The following is a 27,495-nucleotide window of genomic DNA, read 5'->3' on the forward strand; positions in this document are numbered from 1 at the left end:
CCTCCCCCCTTTTATGAAGCTGCGCTAGGCTTTTTTATAATCGCCGGCTGTGGTGGTATTAGCTCCTTAACTCATAGGAATTCTATGAGCATCGAAGCTAATACCACCATGGCCAGTGATAAAAAAAAGCCTAATATGGCTTCATAAAAAGGGGGTGGGGGTAATTTGATTGGTTGGCTGGCAGAACTTCTGAGCCTGCCCAGCCAATCAGTTTAAAACAAGGCAAAGAAAAAAGCCTTTGGAATCCTAGTCTAAGGGCACCACGTAGGTTTGTGCCTTTCAGAATGTCTGGCTGAAGGCTTCCTCCAGTCCTGTACTGTTTGGTGCCATAGCCTGCTGCTGTTTGATGAACCCTTGGGGTAATATTGACCCTTCATATAGGTAAGCACTGTTCCTTTGCAAATAGATGCAATAAAAAGGATTGCAGTGAGGTACACAGTGCAGAAATGTTTAAGGCACTGAAAGCTGATTTCTGTCTCTGGTGTATTGTGCAGGGGTCAGGAGTCCCTACTGTAGCATCAAGTCTTCGCCCCAGGCTTTCTACCAATTTCAATTTGGTTTTTTCCCCCCCTCTGTGGACTAGTAGTATTGTTCTAAAATTTCGGTTCTATGCCTTCAGGAACCAACCTCCTTCAAAGGGATCGGTGGACCCAGCGGGAACACTGCATCGGTGGATCTATTTTGGGGGAGACAGACTCTGCAGGTCATCCTGGGCTGTGCGGGTACTGATGCACATTATAGCATTGACAGATCACCGACATGTTTATTATAAACACATGCTCAAGTAGGTGCAATTGCAATTTTAAGAGTAACAACAATCACCAACTTGCTCCACTTGTAAGGCTGAGAGTATTAACTGAACGGAAGAAAAGGCCTCAGGTTTGTTCAGGCAGGGCACAAATGCTCAAGCCTCCTCCACCCACATCATCGGCAGAAAAAACTTCCGTAAAGATTGTACCATTGCCACTATGCCAGGGGTAGGGAACTCCGGTCCTCGAGAGCCGTATTCCAGTCGGGTTATCAGGATTTCTCCAATGAATATGCATGAGATCTATTTGCATGCACTGCTTTCAATGCATATTCATTGAGGGAAATCCTGAAAACCGGCTCTCGAGGACCGGAGTTCCCTATCTTTGCACTATGCTCATTTTAAGTGTGGGACTGAGATGTTATCTAGCGCAGTGATTCCCAACCCTGTCCTGGAGGAACACCAGGCCAATCGGGTTTTCAGGCTAGCCCTAATGAATATGCATGAGAGAGATTTGCATATGATGGAAGTGATAGGCATGCAAATTTGCTTCATGCATATTCATTAGGGCTAGCCTGAAAACCCAATTGGCCTGGTGTTCCTCCAGGACAGGGTTGGGAACCACTGATCTAGCAACCTTGACAACTGTGCTGTAAAACTCTTCAGTGGCGCCTTGTCTACTAGCCAACATTTCACGGTATACAATCATTTCTTCAGGGCTTTCTGACTCCCACTTTCTTTACACACATCTGTAAAAATAATGATATAAATCAGTGCTTCCCAACCCTGTCCTGGAGGACCGCTAGGCCAGTCGGGTTTTCAGGCTAGCCCTAATGAATATGCATGGAGCAGATTTGCATGCCTCTCACTTCCATTATATGCAAATCTCTCTCATGCATATTCATTAGAGCTAGCCTGAAAACCCGATTGGCCTGGCGGTCCTCCAGGACAAGGTTGGGAACCACTGATATAAATATCTCTCATCTTTTTTCATAGCAAAAACTCTCTCAAAAAGACATAAATATAAATTACTCACTGCATTGTTCACTTGCACGATCTCACCAGCGTCCTAATAGCATAGCAGCATAGTATACGTTAGTGCTAAAAGCCAACACTGTAAAGTGAAATTACCCATTCTTCTATTATACTGCGCTGTTTTTAGCGCAGAGAGCTGCACTGAATGGCCCACGCTGTTCCCGACGCTCATAGGAACTCTATGAGCATTGGGAGCAGCGCGAGTCATTCAGCGCGGCTTCTCGCGCTAAACACTGCTAGCGCAGTTTAAAAGTAGAGGCCCTATATTTGAAGTCTGGAAAATATGGGGAGCCCAGGCCGTTTTTATGGTTTTCTCATTGTAACCAATTTTTCTTTTTCTTATCGAAATCTATTTGTAGATGTACTGTTGTACTTATTGTGATTTCATTTGAATTTGTTAGAGGGCAGGTTTGCGCCTGGTTGCTCTGAGAATTTTAATATTTTGAATTGCAACACTTTTTAGAGACATAATAAATAATGTTTTTTATAAGTAATCCCAATTGCTATTTCAAGCGTTTACAACTGTGATTTCACTAAATATGTTCTCAGTCAGTGCTGCCATGGGTGTTGATGTTTGCACAACCTGTCTCTTTGGATGGATCTGCCGATGCAGTGTTTCCTGTTGGAACCATTGATTTTTTTTTTTTTAAAGCTGGTTGGTTTTGAAGGCATAGAACTGAAATTTTAGAATACTCATTGTTTTTTTAAATTCCTTCCAACGTAGATATCGTAAGACTGTCAATCAGCTCAAAGGTGCAAGATCACCATTCATAAATGAGAGTGAGCATATGCTGTGTGATTTGCACGTTGAGCATACTGAAAAGTGATTAACAATTGCTAATACTCTGACATGGTAAACTGCTTCCCATTATCCCTGCAGTATGACCTTTAATTGAACAAGTCCCCGGAGGAAATGTCCTTAGCCTGCTATCGAGACAGAAATGGGGAAAGCCACTGCTACCCCTGGGATTGGTAACGTGGAATCTAGCTACTCTTTGGGATTCTGCCAGGAACTTGTGGCCTGGATTGGCCACATCTGGAGGCAGGATACTGGACTAGATGGAAACAGTACAAGATGTGGGCAATGTTTATTTAAACAAAGTAATTGTTGCGCACAAACAGACCACCGACACGGTCCGTATTTCGATCAATTCGTCTTCATCAGGGGTCCCTAAGAATGGTGGTCTGAAAAAAGCTCACAACAAATTTTGCCTGATTCTGTAAAGTCTGGGGAAATGTTGCAGTGCTGCAAAAACAGTAGCAATAGCTTTTTTTCGACCATCATTCTTAGGGACCCCTGATGAAGATGAATTGATCGAAACATGGACCATGTTGGGTCCTATGATCTGTAAAAAGGTGGTCTGTTTGTGCACAATGACTTTGTTCAAATAAACCTTGCTTGCATCTTGTACAGTTGCCTGCAGTTCCTTTTTGTTTCTACTGTACCCTTCCTGCAGATTTGTTGGATTTTGTTTTTGGACAAACATCAGTCTGCCCCAGGAAGACATGCATTTATTTCTATTTCTCTGGTGTTGCATGACAGGCAGTCTAGAATTTCTGCTTTCAGTTTTTGCCTCCATGTTTTTTTGCAGTTCCCTGTTTTGTGAGAGTCATGTTCTGCCTCTGCAGCTGAGGTGAAGGGTTATTCTGGCAATGTGGTGTCTATGTGGGAGTCTTTGGCAGGCCATCGTGTTCCAGTTTCCCAGTAAGTAATGAGACAGTTGAGATTGGTGAAATCTTATTTGTTCTGAACATCATTTTGCATTGGTGGTTCAGATGCTGATATATCATAACTCGATTATTGTAATTTTTTGTATTTGAACTTAAAGTCAAAAATGGTAAAAAATAAAAAATTTCAGCTGATTCAAAATACTGCAGTGAGGTTGATATATGGTCTGAAGAAATATGATACTGTTTCTATATTTTATAAGAAACTTCATTAACTGCCTATAGAGAAATGTATAGAAAACTGTTTGTCTGATTCATCATATTATTGTGTTTCCTCGAAAATAAGACGTACCCCGAAAATAAGCCCTAATCGGGATTTGCCAGAAGCGCTTCCCCCCGCCTAGCCATCCTTCCCTCCCATCCGAACCGCCGACCGTAAGTGAGCCATACATCTCGGTACCTCCCTCCAAATCAGCGTTGAGCCAGCAGCATTCTAAACAGACTGCTTCGGCCTTGTCCGCCAGTGAATTCCTCTGCCGTGTCAATGAGTAGTACATTTTTAGATTGAGTGTTTCCTTCCTTCTGTAGCATAGGAGCATCCATCTTATAAAATGCCCACACAGATAGCCATGCAGAGTAGAGGGACAGTGTAATGGTTGAAGCAATGGGCTGAGAATTAGGGGATCAAGGTTCAACTCCCACATTAGCTGTTTGTGATTTTTAAAAAAATTGTTAGCCATCCAGGAACAGAAAAATAGCTACTGTGCCTGAATATGTGACACCTATTGAAATGGGGTACATTCAGGTACAGTAGGTATTTTTCTGTCCTTGGAGGGCTCACAATTGAACAATAAAAAAGTAGAGCTGAATGGGGATTTGAACCTAGGTCCCCTGCAGGGGGGAGAGGGCGGACCGCCCCATGTGCCATCTTGGTGGGGGTACCAGCACTTCTCCACCCCCGCATGCCACCTTGCGCCCTCCGTTCCCCGCCCCTCCATAACTCTTTAAAATCTTCTCCAGGGCGAGCAACTACTCTAGACTGCTGCTTGCGCTGGCCTGGTTCTCTCTGAAATCATTTCCAGGTCGCAGGGCCAGGAAGTGACATTACAGGAAAATCTAGCGCAATCAGCAGGCTGGAGAAGCCATTCGCGCTGGTGAAGATTTAAAGAGGTACAGGGGTGGGAAGGAAGGGTGCGAATGTGGCATGACGGCATGGAAGGAGCATAATGGAGAGGAGGGCACGTGGGCGGGGGCACCATTGCCCCGGGCGCCTTCTACCCTCACTATGCCACTGGTCCCTTGGCTCTCTCTCCACTACTACTGCTCAGATCTACAAGCTGCTCTGTTAAGAGTGCCCATAATAGCTGAAGATGCCATAGAGCCTGATAACCCTGGTTGGTTTCACATACAGGAGAGAGGGAAGGGAACAGCAACCACTGGGGGATTAAGGAGGTGTCATGCGTTAATCCCCCAATGGACAGCTGCTCAATCAAAGCACCTTTCGGTAACCTGGACGCAGGGACAGACTGACAGTGATCTGAGTCCCTGGGCAATAAGAGTCATGGGCCCCTAACCACCTATCAAAAGTGATTAAACTATATGGAATCTAGGAGGGAGTAGTCCCCCATTCTGTTGTGTACCCTCAGACACTGCCCTATTGTCCCAATGGTCAGTCCACCTCTGCCCGGACATGTCAAGTACCAACTCTAAATAACAACGTCCATCCTTTTCAGATGTGAACATCCCTTCCCTTCTGCGATCGGAGTTGGACGTCCATATTTTGGGCCCTCTCACTCAGATCATGCCCAGACTATGCCCCCTTGCCATAAGGACGTACTGCAGTGTTAGACATCCATATTCTGTCTTTGTAAATTTTAATGTTGGGTGTCCATACAATAGGACATCTAAATGCAAAATTTCAGAAGTCCAAAACAAGAATAGAACTTCTAAATAATCATTGTCCTAAACAATATATTAAACTTGAAATAAGACATTTGAAGTCTCTATAGCAGGACTGGACAACCTTTATACATAGAGCAGAATGGCAGTACTATCCCTAGCAGGCTCCACACAGAAAATTAATATATGCTTCAAATAATTTAGTGCCAACAAAACTCAATGCGATGACTGAATGAACATAAATTATTACTGTTGCCGTATACTTCTGTCATTACTTTAAAAGTTTAGTGAGATCTCTGCCACTATTCTGGAAATATATGCCAAATAAAGTATTTAAAATTGCCAAAACTCTAGTTAATAATGTTTGTGTGGGACACTATCTGTGTATACTTCCCATGGTCTCAAGTAGAGAATGACATGGGGACAAATTTTTTCCCCGTCCCCGCGGGAGCTCATTTTCCCTGCAAGTTCTTTTCCTGTCCCTACCCCATTCCTGCAAGCTCTGTCCTCATCTGCACAAGCCTCAAACACTTTAAAATCATGAGTGTTTGGGGCTTGTGCGGTTAAGGAATGTGGCAGGGACAGCGACAGTGACAAAACTCAGGGAGATGGAATGGGAAAATTGAGTTCCTGCGGGGACAGGGACAAATTTGTCCCCATGTCATTCTCTAGTCTCAAGGACCACATAAAATTCAATGGCGGGCTGCAGGCTGCCCACCCCTGCTCTGGTGCATGAATTTGCAATCTTTATAAATACTGCAATCTGTGGCACTTAATTTTAAAGCATGCTTACTTGTTATCCATCAATGTGTCTTCATCTTCACTCTTCCAGCTGAATGCCTGCTCTGAATTGGTATAGTAAGATCATAAATATCTATGTAACTTTTTGATGCTCTCAGACGGTAATTATGTAAACCACATCTCAGTAGTATTGAATGCCTGTTAACTTTAGTAAGCCTTGGTCTTCTAGGGAGATACCCTTTCTTTGGAAGCATTACTATGTTTATTTAAGAAAAAAAATCCCCTAAACTTACAAGAAGCAACAACTACCAAGCAAGAATGTGTTAAACCAGGGTTCTTAACCAGTGGTGTCCACGCCCCAAGGAGTGTGGGAAGAGAGCAAATGGGGTGCAAAGAAGGGTCTTGAAATCTGAGGCCATTTATTAAAACATTTTAGACCGAGTGAAGGTAGTTATTAGGATGATTGATAGAATAACTGTATATCATTATAATTTTAGTGGTGTGATTGCTGAAGGGTTAGAAGGTAAGATTAGCCTTTTGTGGATGATACCAAGATTTGTAACAGAAGTCATTAGCACTCAGACTTAATGGGGTGGATCAGAAGAGTGGGCAGACTTGATGGGCTATAGCCCTTTTCTGCCGTCATCTTTCTATGTTTCTAAGTGGACACCTGGAGGGAGTGGAAAACATGAAAAAGGATCTGCAAAAGTTAGAAGAATGGTCTAATGTCTGGCAACTACAATTCAATGCAAAAAAGTGCAGAGTGATGTTATTTGGGGGGGTAGAAATCCGAGGGAACCATATGTGCTGGAAGGTGAAAGGCTGATAAACACTGACAGAGAGAGGGACCTTGGGGTGATTGTATCTAAAGATCTAAACATCTAAACAGTGTGATAAGGCGATGGTTGTAGCCAGAAGGATGCTAGGCTATATAGAAAAAGGAATAACCAGCAGAAGAAGGGAGGTGTTGATGCCCCTGTATAGATCGATGGTGAGGCCGCACTTGGAGCATTGTGTTCAGTTTTGGAGGCCATATCTGGCGAAGGATGTAAAAAGACTTAAAGCGGTCCAGAGGAAGGTGACGAAAATGGTAAGGGGTTTGAACCAAGAGAAGTATGAGAAGAGACTAGAAGACCTAAATATGTATACTCTGGAGGAGAGGAGGGACAAGGGAGCTATGATACAGACGTTTAAATACTTGAAAGGTATTAATATAGAACCAAATCTTTTCCAGAGAAGAGAAAATGGTAAACCTAGAGGGCATAATTTGAGGTTGCAAGGAAGAAGACTCAGGAGCAATGTTAGGAAATTCTTTTTCATGGAGAGTGTTGTAATTGCTTGGAATGCCCTCCCAAGGGAAATGGTGGAGAGGAAAACGGTGATGGAATTAAAAAAACAAAGGATGTAAATTAAAGAAATAAGGTCTGGTACTGGACAGACTTGCATGGTCTATGTTCCATATGTGGTGATTTGGTATAGAACAAACTGGGGAGGGCATCAATGGGAACTCTACTCACTTGGAACATGAGGATTTTACTGGCCAGGCTTATGGTAGATATCCTGCAAACAGGATGGCTGGATAGGCTGGAGAGAGCTTGGACGGCAATTTCAGCATTTGGAACCTAGGACAACACCAGGTGGACTTTACAGTCTATGACCCAGAAATATCAAAGAAGAGACAAGTTAATTTAATCATGTATTTTTAATGGGCAGACTGGATGGACCGTTCAGGTCTTTATCTGCTGTCATTTACTATGTTACCTGGCAGAAACCCAAAGAGTAGCAACATTTCAGAGATGAGATGGTGATGTCATAATGCCTCATTCCACCAATGCCTAAGAGCCAACCTCAGCAGTGATGTCACAATTGTTTGATTAGATTACAACTTCAGCATTTGGAACCTAGGACAACACCAGGTGGACTTTACAGTCTATGACCCAGAAATATCAAAGAAGAGACAAGTTAATTTAATCATGTATTTTTAATGGGCAGACTGGATGGACCGTTCAGGTCTTTATCTGCTGTCATTTACTATGTTACCTGGCAGAAACCCAAAGAGTAGCAACATTTCAGAGATGAGATGGTGATGTCATAATGCCTCATTCCACCAATGCCTAAGAGCCAACCTCAGCAGTGATGTCACAATTGTTTGATTAGATTACAACTTCAGCATTTGGAACCTAGGACAATACCAGGTAGACTTTACAGTCTACAATCTAGAAATATCAAAGAGACAAGTTAATTTAATCATTAATTTTTAATGGATATAACGGGCAGACTGGATGGACCGTTCAGTCTTTATCTGCCCTCATTTACTATGTTATCATGTTTTTTTTTATTAGCAGTTAGCACTGTTAATGGTTAACAGTAACATATGTATCTGTCAGTAGTAACCAACAATACATTTTCACAAAAATGGAAAATCAAAAAGGGTACTGTGTTAGTATTGGAACATAAGCACATAGACCAGTCTTGATGGAGGAAAAAGAGCCTCAGACAGGGGCCCGCCCACCTCCACAATGGTGGAATAACGGTGTTCGAGCGGTCACTTCACTGGCTAAAAAGCTCCTAGTAAAAATGGTTCAAACAATGTGCTAGTCTCCAATTGCTTTGAGAATTATGTATAAGATAGAAGAGAACGGTACACCGATCTTGAAGAAAGAAAGATAAGTTGTTCTCTTCTATCTTACACATAATTCTCAAAGCAATTGGAGACTAGCACATTCGTCAGGGGTCCATGGTGTAATACACAGGCATTTGTTGTCACTTTCATTTGTTGCGGCACATTGTATACCTTATTTACCATGACGAAGGCATGTTGTCCAAAACATGGACCGTGTTGGGTCTCTTGGTTGGTAAAAAGGTTTTTTATTACTGCATTTAACTTTGGTACAATAAATTCTTGCCTGCATCGTGTACATTGTCTGCAGTTTTTGTTTGGTTTTCCTGTTTTGGTGGTTTTTCTGCAGATTCAGTTGGATTTCTTTTTTTGTTGATCTTTTGTTATAAGTTCTCAGGGCACTGCACTATTAGGCTACTATTGATCGGTTAAAGGGGCGCAGGAACCAAAAAAGGTTAAGAATCTCTGTTTTAAACAGACTGATACTATACACACACACATGATCTATGCAATATGGAAATGTGTGGGTCAGAGCTTTCTTTACAAATAACTATAGAGTGCACACAATTAAGACACCAATAGGATGAAAGCCAGCATTACTTTACAATCCTTCCTATTTTGACACGGTGTTGGCATATAGTATAGCTCTCATTCAACTAGGCACCCTTCATTATCCATCATGCTGAGGCGTTTGACCCAGCCCACAGCTGATCATACCTAGTAGCCACATGGGGGCAATCTTACACCATATCCTTCAGCACATAGTTAGCCTTGGCAGAATGAAAGAAATCCACAGGTGTGAACGAAGGCTCATGGCACCAGGTCCCAGCAGTGTTTCTAATTGAACTGAAAGCCTCAGGGCGTAAAAGGAAATGAGAGGATGAAAAATATATATATTGGAACAAAGTAGGCATGCACTGTGTGTGTAATTCCCCCTATGTAATACTTCATTGAGGAGATTTTCTGTATTATGTTGCAAAGACCTTTCTTTTTGTGCATAAAATCTTATCAAAGAATCAAAGGAAAACCTTGTATAATGGGCAAATAAAATTTTGTGCAGTTAGGCAATCAGGACTGGAAGATTAGGCAGTTAGGCAATCAACTGTGTCCCCCTGCCCCCCCCCCCCTGAGTTTGACATCTCTCCAATCAGTGATGTAGTAAGGGGAGTTGAGGGTGGACCGCCCTGGGTGCCGTCTTGGTGGGGCGCTGGCACCTCTCCACCCCTCCATGCTATGCTCATGCCCTTTCTCTGTCCCACACCCCCCGGTACCTATTTAAAATCTTCGCCAGCGTGAGCAAGTACTTCTAGTCTGCTGCTCTCGCTGGCCTGGCTCCCTCTGAAATCACTTCTGGGTTGCGGGGCCAGGAAGTGATGTCATAGGGAAAGCCAGCCTGAGCAGTAGGCTGGAGAAGCTGCTCACGCTGGAGAAAATTTTAGAAGTATGGGGGTGGAAAGGGAGGGCACAACTGTGGTGCAGGAGCGGGGGTTGGAGGGGCGGAGAGGAGAACACATGGGAGCACCACTACCCTGGGCGCCTCCTATCCTCGCTACGCCAATGCCTACAATCTCAGATTGCCAGCATTCCCCCTTCTCCTCACTACCTTCCCCCAGGGGGGCTAGCTCAAGGTATGGACCAGGTGAGGCACTGGCTTAAGATTGAACAGCCTCAAGGACTCAAAAGTCTGTCTCACCTGTTCCCTTGCAGCAGCCTAACTTCCATTTCTTTCATTCCTCAATCTCTCAGGTCACCTTCTCTGATCCCTGGTCTACCATCAAATGGAGTTGTTTCACCTACTGCTACCCGCACCAGCTCTGGCATCTGTCCTCTAAATTGCCCCTGTGGAAACAGGAAATTACAACAAAATGGGGGAAGAGGGAAAACACTAGAGTTGGTGTGGGTAGTTTGGGGTGAAATGCTCAGTAGGAAACAACTGCATTTAAAGGTAGACCTTGGGTCATGGAGGGTAGCCTGACAGAGGGGGGGTGCATGCCAATGGGAGGGACTCTGACCTAAAAGTTGGCTCATGGTTCCACAGTCCCTTGTGCCAGTGAGGGAAAGAAGAGATACTGGCCATGGGGTGGGGGAGGGGGGGGATAGAAAGAGGAAGAAAACATGCTGGCAACTTGGTGGACAGGGCAGGGAAGGGGAAATTCTGAATAACGGGGTTTGGGGGGCCTTGAGTAACACTAAGGGGGGGGGGGTTACAGGGCTGAAGCTTCACCTAGGGAATCCCATATCCTTGGGTTGGCCTCAGGGTGTTTTCACTGTTCTGTAAATTCAGAGACAGGGCAGGAAGGTGTGCGTGTGTGTATGTAGTGTGGAGGGCATTGGCAGGCCCAGCAAGGTGAAGGCTTTTTATGTAAGACAGAGCAATGCCGTCACCCCACACCACAAAATTCTGCCACGTTAGATGCCTGGTGGCTGGGGGGTCTCTGTAGGCGATCGCTGTGCCAACCTCGATATCTGGCCTAGTTTTTAGGAGTTTGGTGGATCTGTTGGGCCACAGTGCAACAACAGACTCGTTTTGGTAAAAACCAAGCGACGCTGAAGGCTGCATATGCTCCGCCGTGCAACTGCACCGAACGTTGCTCCTTTCTTCTCTTTCCCTCCCATTGCCCCAGCTGTGTAGCAGCACGAGCCACCACCCAGTCACCTTGTACCGCCATTGGCGGGCGACGTCAAAGGCAGCCAATCAGCGCCGCTCCTCTTATCCTCGCGGCGCCCTCAGCATCTCTCGCCTCCGGGAGAGCGTGAGCCAGCCGGTTGTCTCGGCAACCCCGCACTCCGAGCCCCCCCCCCCCTCCCCGGAAGAGGCGCAACTGCAGACTGGCCCAGCCTGGCGGGCAGCGAGCATGAAAGAGGTACGGGGAGAGAGGATGAACGGCCGCCAGGGATAAACAGAGAAGCGTCCGGCTTCGGAGGAGGTGGGGGGAGGGGGCTCTCGGGATAACAGATAAGCGAGCCCCGATTTATGCGTGTTTGTGTATTATTTCAGGCCCTGGTGGACGACACAGAGGATGTGTCGCTGGAGTTCGGCCATGAAGAGGAACTGGCTCGCTGGAAAGGGAGAATAAGGTAAGCAGTCAGGTGGAGCATCCACCAGGGCCTTGTACCTGGGGATTTTTTTTTTAAAGCATGATTTGGTTAGGAGAGGCAGAAACACATAAGGAGGGGATGCTGAAAAGTTCTCTCAGCTCAATCCAGAAGAGAATGAGGTGGCTATGGCTCAGTCAATGATCTGAAACAATGACAAAAAACAGAGAATTTCGTTTCTGCAAATTGGCATGTGACGAAATAAGATTACACTCTTTTTCAGCTACAGTTATAGCAAAATAACTCTCAGAATTTAGGAAGTTGGTTGGTTGTGCTGAGAACTTTTCAGCACCCCTTGTATACAGCATAGTTACTTACCTGTAACAGGTGATATCTGAGGACAGCAGATATTCTCACATGTGGGTGATATCATCCATGGAGCCCAGTAAGGACAGTGTAAAAGTGTACTGGCACTTAAAAAAAAAATTCAGAGTCTTGAGACTGTCGGTGCCTTCCCGCCTGATGTAGGCTTGCAGGACCATCAGTTCAGTAAAAAAAAAAAAGCTAAGAAGCCAACTAGGGGAGGTGGGAAGGTTGTGAGAATATCTGCCTGCTGTCCTCGGATAACATCTGTGCTTTATCCCAGGACAAGCAGGCAGCATATTCTCATATGTACAACTCCTTAACTGCCAGGGTCATTTGTGAGTCTGGTGAAATGCAAAGGGTTGGAGGGAAGTTGGCATTTAAACAGATAATAAATTTTCTAGAATTGCTTGGCTGAACCGACTATCCTGTTTGGAATGATTCTCCAAACAGTAGTGGGATGTGTAGGTAGGAATTGAGGACTAGGTGGCTGGTTTACAGATGTCCTCAATGGGAGTGGAACGTAGGTGAGCTACTGAAGTCGCCCTAGCTTGAACTTTATGTGTAATGACACGGCCCTCCAATGTCAGCTCAATCTGAGTATAGTAAAAAGAGATACAGTCTGCTCACCAAGTGGAGATGATTCTCTTGGTGATAGGAACAGCTGAGTGAAAGTTCAGTGAGGCTTGGTCCAATCCAGGTAATATACAAGAGCCTGCTTACAGTCCAGTGTGTGAAGCACAGTTTCACCAGGTTGAGAATGTGGTCTTGGAAAGAAGACTGAAAGAACTATAGACTGGTTGAGATGAAATTCCAAGATGACCATTGGTAGGAACTTGGAATGAGTACAGAGAACTACTCTTATAATGATAAAATGTTATATAAGGTGGATCTGACACCAGTGCTTGAAGTTCACTTACTGGATGTACAGAAGTGAGAGCTATGAGGAATACTACTTTCCAGATGAGATGTTTGAGAGATGAGGCTTCATCAAGGCAGAAAGTAGGACATTAAGATCCCAAGTGACTGGAGGAGGCTTGATTGGTGGTTTTGTATTAAAAAAGCTCTTCCATAAATCTGGAGACTAAAGAATACACTGATAAATGCTTATCTAGGAGTGAATGAAAGACTGTGATAGCACTGAGATGAACTCTGATTGAAGTAGTTGTGAGACTGGAGGTAGAGAGCCTGAAAAGATAGTCCAGAGCCAATGGAATAGGACAAGTGACTGGATCTAACAAGTTGAGATTACGCCAAGCTGTGAAGTGAATCCACTTGAAATGATAACAGCGCTTGGAGAGGGTTTTCTTGAAGCTTCTATGATGGCTGCTACTGGTGCAGAGAGGATATCTAGTGATTAGATACATTTCTAACAAATGTAGGTTGGGATGGAGAAGAGCTTTGTTTTTTGTCAGCAGTAATGGAAAGATTCGAAGTGTGATGGGTTTCCTGATACTATATTGAAGTAGGAGAAGGATTGGAGGAAAACATAAAGAAATTTATGTTGCCAGTTGAGGAGAAACACATCTGACTCCAGACGATTGGGTGTGCAGAGTCTGGAAAAAGGAAGCTTGTGATTGTGGGATGAAGCAAAAAAACCTACTTGTGTAGTCTTCCAATGTGAGAATATCTGACGCAGGACGGTTGAGTTCAGTGACTATTTGTGAAGTTGAAGGAGTCTACTTAATCTGTTTGCTAATATATTCTGTTTGCCTGCTAGATACACTGCCTTGAGGAATTGCCCAAGCCTAAATTTGAATTACTTCTTGACATAGTAGGAAAGACCCTATGCCTCCTTGTTTGTTTATGCAGTACATGACCACTTGATTGTCTGTTTGCATGTGGAGAATTCTACACAGACGGGGAATTCTGCACAAATTCTGTGCTGCACAGTTGCACAGAATTCCACCTTGCCCTCTGTAAAAATGTGTATATTTATCAGAAGGGCATCCAAATGTTTGGACTGGCTTGTTGTTTACATACATGTGAAAATATTTGTAAATTTAAAAAAGCAGTATAAATAATGAAAGAGAATAAGTGGAAGTTCTGAAAAGTAACATAGATAGATAGATAATTTTAGAGAATGACACGGTGAGAAAATTCATCACCGGTCCCATCCCCGCGGATAACCATGGGAAAGCATTCCATGCCATTGTTTAGTATCCATCTCAAACTCAGTCCTTCTACTCCAGCGTTCTTCAATGCAAGGCTTGAGGGCCAGTGGCTGGGCCCATTCATACTCTGATTCTTCCCTCTCTCCTTAAAGAATAACATGGAGATGGTTCCCCGCGGTTATCCGCGGGGACGGGAACGGTGATGGATTTTCTCACCGTATCATTCATAATAGAGATATAATAAAATCCATTCAAGAATTTCACTGTGATTGTAGCAAATGTTCACGATGAAGGTTCTACCAGTACACTTAGGATTTCTTTTACAAAGCCGCAGTAGCCGCTGCTGCTGCAGTAATCGTTCCGATGCCCATAGGGGTTTAATGAGCATTGAAGCATTTGCTGCGCGGCAGCTTCTACCACTGTTTTGTTAAAAGGGGGGTTAATACTTAAAATTAACATTCCTAAAATAACAAGGATGCAGTGAGGTGTGTTTGGACTTATGGAATCTAAACTTTACTAGTAAGGTAATCACATTAATATTAATGTTAATATTTTAGTGAAACCTGATTAGTTTGATGTTTGTTATTACATATTTTTTTCCATTGAAACAGTGAAACACAAAACAGTAGTTCAATGTAAATATTCCAGATAAACAAGCTATGCCCCCAAGTACTCCAAACAACCTAGTTCTACTACTCCACAAACAAGGGGGCCTTGGTTATTATGGCCCCTTGCTCCTCCGACAAAAGGTGAATACCCCTTTCTCTCTCTTGATCCCTGATTAGTTTGATTTTACACAAAACTAAAGATACATTCTAAGCAGGAATATCAAAGCGGTAATCTTAGGGCAGAAACAAACTCTAGAAGTCTGATTCCTCCTGAGTATTATTTGTTGTATCTAAAGCTGAATTAAAATGGTGATGATGATGATGATATTATTACAGTTGCTTATTAACTACTTTACTGAGTAAACCTGTTATTAATATTCATTTGGCATAGAAGGGTTAAATGCCTAGTTTTGTAGCTTAAACAGAGCAGACTGTCAAGTTATTTTAATGTGACTATACCAGGGATAGATCTAGGAATTTGGGGTGGGCAGATGTCCAAGATGTATGGGGGATGAGGAAACACAATTTTTTTTTCAGTGGGAAGTGAGATGGATATGTCACATCCTTTTTGCTATATTTTATACCCCTCTGTCCATTTGTTAATTCCCTTCACTTTTAGTCTCCCTCATTCATCTTTTTCTGTCACTTCAGCTTCCCACAATCATTCTTTCTATTCTGTTATTCCTTCCTTTACTCTTTCACCTTTCACTCCTCCCTTTCACACCCTTAATTCTTGGTTTTCTTCTCTCTCGCTTTCATTCTGCCCCCCATTTAGCATCTTTCAGTATTTCTTTTTAGCATCTTTCAAATTTACTTTTTGTTTCATTATGGATTTTTAAAATATTACTTTGATCTATTTTATTGAGGTTGCTAAAAGAGCATCAACCAAATGAGAGAGTGCTACCCCTAAGAGAAACCTCTGGAACTTAAATTTAAATCAATCTGTTTCATTTCCCCCTCCCCCCATAGCTTCAGGCAGCTCTTCAGGGTATCTGCTGTTTAAACAGTTAATAATTTAAAAAGGTTAACTACTTAAATTTCAGTAGTTAAATAATTAAAGTTGTAAATGGCTTAATTTGTAGACAAAAAAGGAAATGGAACTGGGGAAGAGGGTCAGCAGCAACAAGAAAAGAGGGACTGAGGGCAGGATGCACAAAGCTCCAACACGATAATAAAAACCATGTTGGGAGTGATTTTAATTTACCAGGTGATGCTCAGCACAATAGCATGCAAATTATATGCATGATATTTGTGTGGAGCAGTCCTGGTAAGAGGGGAAGGAACTGTGCCTGGTGCCTGCTCAGAAGAACAAATTGGTAGGCACAGCTCTTCCCCCTCCTGTCAAGCCTGCTGCAAAAAACCTCTTCTCTTCGCCCCTGCCTGTGATCAGCTGAGCAGCACCAAAGCTACAATCTTCTGGGCAGGTGATCAGCTGTGCTGGTGGTCCAGTGGTGGGCTGGGATAGGAGGGATCCCTCCCGCCTCCTGTCCTGGCCAACTCTAACAACTCTCACCTTCCTCCTGCCTCCTCGATTAGTAAAATGCGTACCTTTAAAATCCCTGGTGGTCCAGGGGTGAACTGGGGCAGAAGTGATCTTCCTATGCTCCTGCCCCATGTAGAGCCTCTATCTGAATGGCTGCTACAAATTCCCACAGTTTCTTTGCCATGAGAACTCACAGCAGGAGGGATCCCTCCTGTCCTGGCCCACCTCTGGACAACCAGGGCTTATGGCAAGTCTGGTGGAGGTTTGCAAGGCATTGGGAGAGCCAGGCAGGGTAGGGAGGCTGGGAGTAGAGCCTGAAGGGCAGGGCACTTGAATATAACCCCCACCCCCCTGGTTTATGTTTGAGCCAATTTTTTTTTCTCTTTTTTTGTGGGGGGGGGGGAGGATTACTTCGGTTTATATTCAAGTATATATGATATATCCACTGTGTTTTACAGTTGTTATCAGCAGTTTTATTCCCTTCTCTTGTCTTTACTCTCACCACTTATTTTCTACTTCAGACTCATGTCAGACGCTCCCTGTCTCGTATTCAGCCTAGGGCAGTTGTCCTTGTTAATATTTAAGCTGGGGCTATTTTGGATTCTAATGAACTGAAGGAGAGCCACCAGATATCTTCCCATGACACTGCTGGCTAATGTGTGTAATGTCATCCATCCTCATCAGCCCATATTCAAATTTCATGGGGGGGAGAGTATCCTCAAAGTTATCTATTGAGAAATGGCCTTGTCATTCAAGCTTGCAGCTCTCCCCCCCACCTCCACTTTCCTATTTGTTCTGAGCCTGAGAAAAAGCAGAGTAGCAGAGAAAAAACCCAGAAAGACAATGGGGGCCAATATTGAAGAACACTGGCCTAGGGAATTACTTTTCTCACTCGTTTTTTTACAATCTCTCTCCTAAAGGAAAATCTTAGCTATTGTCCCTTCTTTCCTTTGCTGTCTTCTGCATGCTCATCTTTTATCTCTTGTTTTTATTTCCTTTCACCCTCTGTACTCCTTCTTTGCTTTCTCTCTCAGAATTTTTCCTTCTTCATTTACTCTTTCTGTTTCTTCTCCTCACTGTTATTTTGAATGCAGGAGACTTGAAATGATTTTGGGAGGTTGGGAAGAGGGACTAACACACAAATTGTCAGCCTCTAATGTATAAATAGGCTGTCCAGAAATATTTATTAATGTTTTGCAATTGTCTGGTTTTTGTAAGTATTTTGGATTGTTTTCCTAGGCATCCATTGGCCACCTTTTTTCACCTGTTTTTCCGAGTGAGCGCTATTGTTACGTACTTGTTCTGTGACTGGTTCAGCAAAAGCTTTGTTGCCTGTTTTGTCACTATTCTTCTTCTTCTGTCCTTTGACTTTTGGTCTGTCAAGGTAAGACAACTTTCTGAACCAGCAGTAGAATTTAAGCTTTTGTTTTGATGATTTTTGTTTTCTCTTTTGACCATGTTAATGTTATAGCAGTGCTTCCCAATCTTTTGGTGACTGTAACCCCATGATTATTGTAAAATAAATTGTGTGACACCCTTCCCCCCTCTGGAGGTACAGAATAATAATGTACCTATGGAAAGCCTATCTACGAGGGGGTGCTGAAAAGTTGTCAGCTTAACCAAGAAAGGGACAACGTGGAGCCATGAAACTTACAAGTTATTCCACTTATTCACCTTAAGTTCAACACACTTGGCAAATCATGTCCGAAGTTTCTGTAACCCTTCAAAAAATACTCTGATGTCTGGTCACTGAAATACTGCTCCGCTGCTGCAATCATCTCTGAATCACTCTAAAATTGTCACCCTTTCAAATTTTTATAAGGTTTGGAAACAGAAAATAGTCAGATGGAGCAAAATCTGGTGAGTAGGATGGATGATCTATGCACTGAATCCGCAACTGCATCAAAACATCTATCGATTTGCCAGCCTTATGAGTCGGTGCACTATCTTGCAAAAAGAGAACTCCTTTCTGCAGTTGCCCTCTTTTTTCTTTCAATGCCTCCTTTAATCGGCACAGCAAGTTACAGTGGTATTCTGCATTAACTGTTTGGCCCCTTGGATGACCTTTCCTGCAGACTTTTGGATCTTGAATTTCCTTGGCCTTGGAGAACCTGAGTGCCACTATTGCATGGACTGTTGTTTTGTCTGAGCTCATAGTGGTACAACTATGTTTCATCAACAGTAACTAGTTGTTCCAGAACATTGGCACCAGTTCACTGAAAATGCTGCAAAATCAACTTGGAAGTGCCCACTCGATGTTGTTTCTCATCAGCATTCAAACATTTGGACACCCATTTGACTGACAGCTTCTGCATACCCAACTGCACATGCATTATACACCCAGAATGCGCCCTGGATAACTGTAGTGTCTCAGCAGTTGTTTTAGCTGCTATTCACTGATCTGCCAAAATCAGGTCTTGGACATGGTCAACAATTTCAGGAAGTGACACTGTTTGAGGCCTCCCAGACCTTACTGTATCTTTGGTTTTGAAATCTCCACTCTGAAAGTTTGCACATCACGGTACTACTCGAAAGGGTCCAGAGAAGAGCGACTAAAATGGTTAAGGGGCTGGAGGAGTTGCCGTACTGCGAGAGATTAGAGAAACTGGCCTCTTCTCCCTAGAAAAGAGGAGATTGAGCGGGGACATGATCGAAACATTCAAGATACTGAAGTGAATAGACTTAGATAAAGACAGGTTGTTTACCCTCTCCAAGGAAGGGAGAATGAGAGGGCACTCTCTAAAGTTGAAAGGGGATAGATTCCATACGAACGTAAGGAAGTTCTTCTTCACCCAGAGAGTGATAGAAAACTGGAACGCTCTTCCGGAGTCTGTCGTAGGGGAAAACACCCTCCAGGGATTCAAGCCAAAGTTGGACAAGTTCCTGCTCATCTGGAAAATACACAGGTGAGGCTGGGCTCATTTAGAGCACTGGTCTTTGACCTAGGGCCACCGTGTGAGCAGACTGCTGGGCACGATAGACCACTGGTCTGACCCAGCAGCGGCAATTCTTATGTTCTTATGAAATATGATGGGCATTTGTCACTCAATGTTTGCATCATACATTCATGGATTTCCTTTGGAGTTTTCTTCTGCAGGAAGACAGCTAGGAGTTCCACACTTTTTGTTGACATGGTTCAAAATTAATGATCTGAAACAATTCAAAACACAGTATTATGATTCTGCAAATTGGCACTTTGCAAAATAAAATAACACTCAGAATTTATGAAGTTGGTTGGGCTGAGAACATTTCAGCATCCCCTTTTAGGCCATAACCCCAAAACCAGGTTTTGTGACCCCATTAGGGATCCTGACCCACAGTTTGGAAAGTTCTGTATTAGTGTTGCCCGATTCACAATTCAAATCAATTCACCGATTCATTTCGGGTGAATCGATTCGAATCGATTTACCCCACCAAAAAATCGGCCTCCGGATTCGTTGACTGACCCTCCCCACTCGCCCTCTAAAGCAGGAGCGGAAGCCTTTGCTGGTCTGCTGCTCCTGCTTTAGAGGGCGAGTGGGGAGGGTCAGTCGGGAAGTGGCTTACCCGCTGCTGTGCTCTCCGTCTTCCCCCTGGCCTCCTGAATCAATCTCCCAAACTTCAGCAGCCTGCAATAAGATCTCTGGTGCTAGCGATCTTTGCAAGCTGCTGTACGGCTGCTGAGCGTCTTCTCTTTGCCGCGGTCCCACCCCTTCTCTGATGTCAGAGAAGGGGCGGGACCGCGGCAAAGAGAAGACGCTCTGAAGCTGTTCAGCAGCTTGCAAAGATCGCTAGCGCCATCGATCTTATTGCAGGCTGCTGAAGTTAGGGAGATTGATTCGAGAGGCCAGGGGGAACAGCAGGCCTTCCGGAGGGGGTGTGTAGTCCTTCGGGGGGGGGGGGGGTGCAGCCTTCCGGGGGAGGTGGGTGCAGGCCTTCAGAGGAGATAGGAAGGCAGGCCTTCAAAGGGGGGGGGGAGGACAGGTCTGGCAGGCCTTCCTGGGGGGGGTGCAGGCCTTCAAAGGGGGGAACAGACAGGCAGGCCTTTGTGGGGGATGCAGGCCTTCAAAGGGGGGGACAGGCAGGCAGGCAGGCCTTCGGGGGGGGGGATGCAGGCCTTCAAAGGGGGGGGGGGACAGGCCTTCAGGGGGAACAGGCAGGCAGCCAGGCCTTTGGAGGGGATGCAGGCCTTCAAAGGGGGGGACAGGCCTTCATGGGGAGGTGCAGGCCTTCAGGGGGGAACAGACCTTTAAGGGGGGGGACGGGCAGGCAGGCATTCTGGGGGGATGCAGGCCTTCAAAGGGGGGGCACAGGCCTTCAGGGGGGACAGGCAGGCAGGCCTTTGGAGGGGATGCAGGCCTTCAAAGGGGGGGGACAGGCCTTCAGGGGGAGGTGCAGGCCTTCAGGGGGGGACAGACCTTCAAGAGGGGGGACAGGCAGGCCGGCCTTCGGGGGGATGCACCGATAAAGGCCTTCAAAGGGGGGGACAGGCCTTCAGGGGGGATAGGCAGGCAGGCAGGTCTTCGGGGGGGATTAGGCCTTCAAAGGGGGGACAGGCCTTCAGGGGGAGGTGCAGGCCTTCAAGGGGGGGGACAGACCAGGGGAGAGGGGCCCTGGTGTAGAAGTACACAGAGGAAGAGAGGGAGGGAAAGGGGGGTTCAAAGAGATGTGCATATGCCGGACTTTGGGGGGGAAGAAATAATGGGTCTGAAAATAGAGAAGAGGAAGAGAGATGATGGATAATGGGATTTAGGGAGCGAAGGACCAGAAAGGGAGAGAAGTTGGACACAAGGGATGATGAGGAGGGTAGTTGGGAAAAGAAAGGGAGATATGGTAGACCCTGGGGTGGTGGGGAAGGAGATAGAGATGCTGGATGAAAGGATAGTTAAGAAAAGATGGATCTGTGGATGGAGACAAAAAAAAAGAAAGATGCCAGACCTCCGGGGAAGGGAAGGGAAACGGAAGGGGAGGACAGAGATGGCAGATGGATGGTTAGAACGGAGAAAGAAGGAGACCCTGGCAAGCAAGTTATCAGAAGACAACCAGAGCTTGGAACCAACAAGATTTGAATGACCAGACAACAAAAGGTAGAAAAACTAATTATATTTTCCCTTTTGTGATTACAATATATCAGATTTGAAACGTGTATCCTACCAGAGCTGGTGTTAGACCGCAAATGTGAGCTAGGATTTAAGTGAGAGAGGAAAAGTCTTTTTTGTTTGTTTATTTTGTTTACACCACAGCGCCAGTGTGGTTAGGAGAAGGCAAAGGGGGTGAAGAGACTATAAAATAAACCCACCAGGATGTTTGAAAAAAACACCCAATTGGGCAGGTAAATCGAATCGAATTGAATTGAAAAACCAATTCAGTAGGCTGAATCGAATCAAAATTTTTTTCCCTGAATCGGGCAGCACTACTCTGTATTATAGATTTGTTTTCCATGCATAATGTATCATTTAGAAAATGATGTGCTACTACATTGACACAATCAACATACTCATAATGTTTCAGTAGCCCAATAATGTTAATGTTTATTTATAATGTTAGGCCTTCTACATTAATCAAGGAGTTTGATTTTGGGTAAATGGTTTTGCTTTGGTTTTAGATATGCACCTTAGAAAAAGAATTAGGTAATGCCCTGGTGTACCCTCTAATAGCATGTTGCAAGATATTGTCATGCAGTCAGGTCTGTTTGAAATAATTAACTAAGCAAGACAGATTATACATGAAATGGAAATTTTGCTTTGATATACCGTGTCCTTACAAATGTTCAGAAAAGTATTAGATATACATACAAAGTTAAATTAGTGAAAGTACTTCTGCAAAAAGTCACTGCTATTGATTCTGTCCTTAATATAATGGAAATTTCTAGTGCAAGAGGTGTGTCATTCTGGATGGTAGGATATTCTCCCAGGCTTGTGAGCTGTGCAGAAGTAATCCATTCCAGGATTTCAACGCCTCCTCCATCTCCAGAGGGAGGAGCCTATCCCTTCAGTTTTTCCTTGTGCATGCAAGATGGAAGGTGTCTTTTTGATCTGCTTTGTATATTTCTGTATTATTTTCGGTGATTTTGCATTTTTTTTGCAGCATCAGTGCACCAATGTAGTGGAAGGCTCTGCCTGTGTGGTGAAGAAGCAGACTCTGTTCTGCAGCCAGCAGGTTAATCTCTTGGGGACCCATTTAGCCAGCCTGCAGAAAACGTTGTGGAGCTTTGGGTCCGGATCCTAGAAGCCTAGCTTGCCAACTAAATTGCAGGGGCTTGAGCGCAGGCTGTTAAACATCCGCAAGGGGCTCAGTGGGGCTCTTTAGGGTGTCAGATGTGTCATCACCTCACGTATGCAGTTCCAGGGGGGGTTGAGTGTGGCGCAGTGGTTAAAGTTACAGCTTCAGTACCCTGAGGTTGTGGGTTCAAATCCACACTGCTCCTTGTGACACTGGGCAAGTCACTTAATCCCTCCGTTGCCCTAGGTACATTAGATATATTGTGAGTCTGCCAGGAAAGACACTGAAAAATGGATGAGTACCTGAATAAATTCATGTATACCATTCTGAGCTCCTCCGGGAGAACAGTATAGAAAATTGAAGATATAAATAAATTGAGGAGTGGTCCAACTAGCAGCCCAAAGATTTCAGCATTTTCAGGACTGACTGATTGAGACAGTGATTCTTCTCCAGATCCAGATTCTTGGAGGAGGTTGAAAAAGCTATTTTTAAAGGTTTCTGCCACTTCCTGCAGGGTCACCTACCTTTATAATCCTTTTTTATGAGGTTTCTTTTTGTTTTTAGTTAAGGCGTTTTTGTTTTGTTCCAAAACACTGCCACGGCAGCCATCTTGGATTTTGTAGTTTTGTTTTTTTAAATGCTCCAGATTCTTCAGAATACCTTGTCTTGCCCAACAACTGGCAGGAATGGTGTGCTGGGGCTCTTTTATCTCTAATTCATGTCAGATTTGTGCTGGGTTGGTGCCAGAGGAGCACCTTTGTGCCACATGCCACGCAGCATATGAAGGGTAGGTGGGAGTTTCGGGCTTAGCCTCCTCTCTGGTTTCTAAGGCTGAGGAAACATTGGGGAGGTGTCTCTGCCAGAGAAAATCTCTCCCAGAGCCCGAGAACAGCAGCCTTAACATAGGAGCATAGAAGGCGCAGAGCCCAAGAGACATAAAGTGGAGTTATCTAAAGGGGACTCGGAACTGCCTAGTAAAGTCTTTTCTTCTGAATTTGTTAATTTGATGTGGAGAGCTTATTTGGATAGCTGAATCCTCATATGAGGTCTGGCAGTGAGCCAGGGGTCAAGTAAGGGGGCTTGTGGGCTCCCAAAGTACATGTCTCAATTTCAGAGGCTAGCCAGGATCCTATAGACATTTCTGACAGGGACTCGGAAGACTAGGGGGTCAGTCTGTATGCCCTGCTGTCACAGAACGAGGCTTCTTTACTGGGAGAGACAGGGTCACAAGCAGGAAACAGCGGTGGTCCTCAAACAAGGGGATGACCCCACGGTATGCCGGCTGTTCAAGCCTAAGGCACTTTTAGAGCTCATTACTGACTCCCTGTGAGAGTTACAGTTAGACTTCCAGCAAGTGCCGTCCACTCAGTGTCCTATCCTGAGCAGAATGAGAGCGCAGCCCACATCATTTCCTTGGCATCTGGATATGAGTGTTTTGGTCACGGAGCACTGAGATGCTCCTGAAGGCCCTTTAAAGGTAGCCACAACAATGACTAAGCTGACTGTCACCAACCTTTATCTTCTCCAAGTTGATATATTACTTCATCAGCTTATTTCTTTGTAAGTGGAATTTTCATACTTGATTCATATCAGGCCTCAGCAACACCATTCCACTGCTCAGATCACTTTCATAGCAGCGAGCTTTATGTGTTTAATCGTCACTGGCCACTTTTCATTTAAAGCTATAAATCTATCATAATTTTCATAAGATTAACATACTACTGTAACGCTTTTTTCCACATCTCCCTATTTGTAACAAGTGTGTACTTATCTTAATTGTTCTGTTCTTATATCTCTTCCATTCACTTAGTGAATTCGACCTGGGAGGGCTGGATCTGACATGTTTCACAAAAGTTTTATCAAGGATCCCCTCAGAGCTGCCTGGTTCATAGACAACAACGCAGAAGACAAAGGCGCGCGCCGACAACTGAGCGCAAGATGGAGGCGCGCGCCGAAGAAAATTACTGTTTTTAGGGGCTCCGACAGGGGGTTTGTTGGGGAGCACCCCCAGTTTACTTAATACAAATTGCGCCGGCGTTGGGGGGGTTTGGGGGGTTGTAACCCCCCACATTTTGCTGTAAACTTAACTTTTTCCCTAAAAACAGGGAAAAAGTGAAGTTTTCAGTAAAATGTGGGGGGTTACAACCCCCCAAACCCCCAACAACGCCCCCACAACGCGGCGTGATCTGTATTAAGTAAAGTGGGGGGGGGTTTCCCCTCCACGCCCCCCCATCGGAGCCCTAAAAACAGTAATTTTCTTTGGCGCACGCCTCTGCGCTGTGCTCAATTGACTGCTCGCGCCTTTGTCCCGGCGCGCTTTTGACCTGACACTGAGCTGCCACTGTCACAACTCACTGCTATAAAAGTGATCTGAGCAGTGGAATGGTGTTGCAGAGGCCTGATATGAATCAAGTATTACAAAGAAATAAGCTGATGAAGTAATATATCAGCTTAAAGAAGATAAAGGTTGGTGGTTTAGTGATACAACCTCTGAGTAAAATATATTTACAGGAAAGATACCATCTAAGAAGGAACTGAGTAAGCTGACTCTATGCCACAGGAGTGTTACCAGATGTTCGCTCAGCATATGGTGGATGCCTTGGTAGCTCAGGTAACCAAGCACATGTCCCTGACAAGTGAGGGAGATGTAGTATTAAAGGATATGCAGGATCGCATTGTAGATATTGTCCTAAAAAAGCAGTTTGAAGCACTGGCCTTAAGAATCAAAGTGGCTGCAACAGCCTCTTTTGTGGCATTTGCTTGTCATACCAAATGTGTGGGCTTACCCTCGGAGAGGGTGAGACTTTGCCCAGCTTTTGCTAGTAGGGATGGATTATGTGGCCGACGCTCGCTGTGATATCATTAGGGTCATGAGTAAAGTCTCAGCTTATTTGATCTCAGCCCGCAGACTGCTTTGGATCAGGCAATGGGCGGGAGATTCCACCTCCAAGGCTACTCTCAGCAGACTTCCTTTCAAAGGATAGATTTGTTCGTAAAGGGTCTGGTTGATCTGATGGCCAGCATGGCAGATTGTTGGCCTAAATCTCTACCTGACAGCAGACTGCAGATCTCTAGAGCAGTGGTTCCCAGCCCTGTCCTGGAGGACCACCAGGCCAATTGGGTTTTCAGGCTAGCCCTAATGAATATGCATGAGAGAGATTTTCATATGATGGAAGTGATAGGCATGCAAATTTGCTTCATGCATATTCATTAGGGCTAGCCTGAAAACCCAATTGGCCTGGTGTTCCTCCAGGACAGGGTTGGGAACCACTGGTCTAGGGCACAAATGAAATTGGCAAACAGGACTAACAGAGAACAACAGAACCCAGAAGGACAACCAAAAATGGGGAAGCAGGCTGAGGACGAAACAGACACACCACAGGAGGAGGATGACCGAGACGAGGCTTGGGGACTGGCAACTCACGAGGGGGTCGCCAGGAGCGCCAAACGACGAGGAAAACCAGCAAGAAAGGCGAACAACCGGGACTTACATTGCCTATACACAAATGCTAGGAGCCTAAGGGCTAAAATGGGAGAGTTGGAAGTCTTAGCCAACAAAAAGGGCCTAGACATAATCAGAGTCACAGAAACGTGATGGACTGATGACAATAAATGGGATGTGGCTTTACCAGGGTTCAAATTCTACAGGAGAGATAGGCCACGCAAAAAAGGTGGAGGAATAGCGCTATATATAAAGGATTCCATACCTTCAACCAGGATGGAAACAACAGCAAGGGCGGATGACTTGGAATCACTATGGGTTAAGCTATCCAGAGGAACTGGAGCAGACATAAAATTGGGTCTGTACTATCGCCCACCAGGACAAACGGAAGAAATCGACCAGGATCTGGAGGCTGAACTGGGGCAGGTATGCAAAAGCGGAAGTGTGGTGGTGATGGGGGACTTCAACTACCCGGGAATAGACTGGAGTATAGGGCACTCAGACTGTATGAGGGAGACCAATTTCCTGGAGGTCACGAGGGACTGTTTCATGGAACAACTGGTCACGGAACCAACACGGGGAGATGCCACTCTTGACCTAATCTTCACCGAACATGGGGGACCCGCTAAAGAGGTTGCGGTACTAGCCCCACTAGGAAACAGCGATCACAACAAGATCCAGTACAAGCTAGAAATTGGAACATCAAAGGTGAAAAGAACTACAACGACAGCATTGAACTTCAAAAAAGGGAATTATGATGCCATGAGGAAAATGGTGGGAAAGAAACTCAACAACACCGCAAGGAAGATGGAGTCCGTAGAAAAAGCCTGGACCTTACTCAAGGGCACGGTGCACGAAGCACAAAACCTGTGCGTCCCCAAGTTCAGGAAAGGGTGCAAAAAAAAATAGAACAGAAAACCCAGTGTGGATACTGACGTCACAGCAGATCTCCCCCCCATAAAAGGGCTCGAGCCAACGGCGCACGGCCTTGCGAAGGGCCTCAAGAAGGGCATCAAGGAAGGGCTATCTATTTCAGCTGGTCTCTAAAATCCTACAACTAGCCAATTTACCAATCAACGTCAGTCTTTCTTCAATCTTTCCCTCTTCCAGGTCTTTCAAATTTCAACTCTCTACTCCTACCTAACTAACAAGCACACTTAACAGGTGGACCACACCAACCACTCTATCCTAACTTATCCCTCCAACCTCAACACATTCTGACATATCTATAAAAAAAAAAAAAAAAAATTTTTTTAAATAAATAATTAATAATACAAAAACCTTTATATATGGCAGGCAGAACTAGAGGCAGCAAGACTTCAGTCAAGACAGGCAGCTCAGTCGCCGAGAGTGCCCAGGGGATGGCTACGGTCTTCGTACAGACTGAGGGGGAGCCTGGACAGAGGACAGAGGTCTCTGTACAGACCGAGGCCATCCCCTCAAAGATGTCTTCAGCCTCCACTCAGACAGAACCAATTGATCAACCAGATGAAAGCCTTATGATAGAGCTGAGGAGTCTGAGAGAAGAGATCCAACG

At 44.8% G+C, this 27,495-nt stretch overlaps 1 protein-coding gene across 1 annotated transcript in view; it reads left to right on the forward strand.

Annotated features, from left to right (window-relative positions):
* The first annotated feature begins 11,533 nt into the window (after positions 1–11,533).
* The window catches only part of TVP23A (trans-golgi network vesicle protein 23 homolog A), a 50,805-nt gene continuing 34,843 nt past the window's right edge, over positions 11,534–27,495 (forward strand). The window contains exons 1-3 of the mRNA XM_033963143.1: positions 11,534–11,575; positions 11,710–11,789; positions 17,555–17,699. Coding sequence (XP_033819034.1) covers positions 11,567–11,575; positions 11,710–11,789; positions 17,555–17,699 — 234 coding nt within the window. The 5' untranslated portion in view covers positions 11,534–11,566. The remainder of the gene's footprint in view (positions 11,576–11,709; positions 11,790–17,554; positions 17,700–27,495) is intronic.

Source organism: Geotrypetes seraphini, chromosome 11 (assembly GCF_902459505.1).
Source record: "Geotrypetes seraphini chromosome 11, aGeoSer1.1, whole genome shotgun sequence".
Taxonomy (NCBI): Eukaryota; Metazoa; Chordata; class Amphibia; order Gymnophiona; family Dermophiidae; genus Geotrypetes; species Geotrypetes seraphini.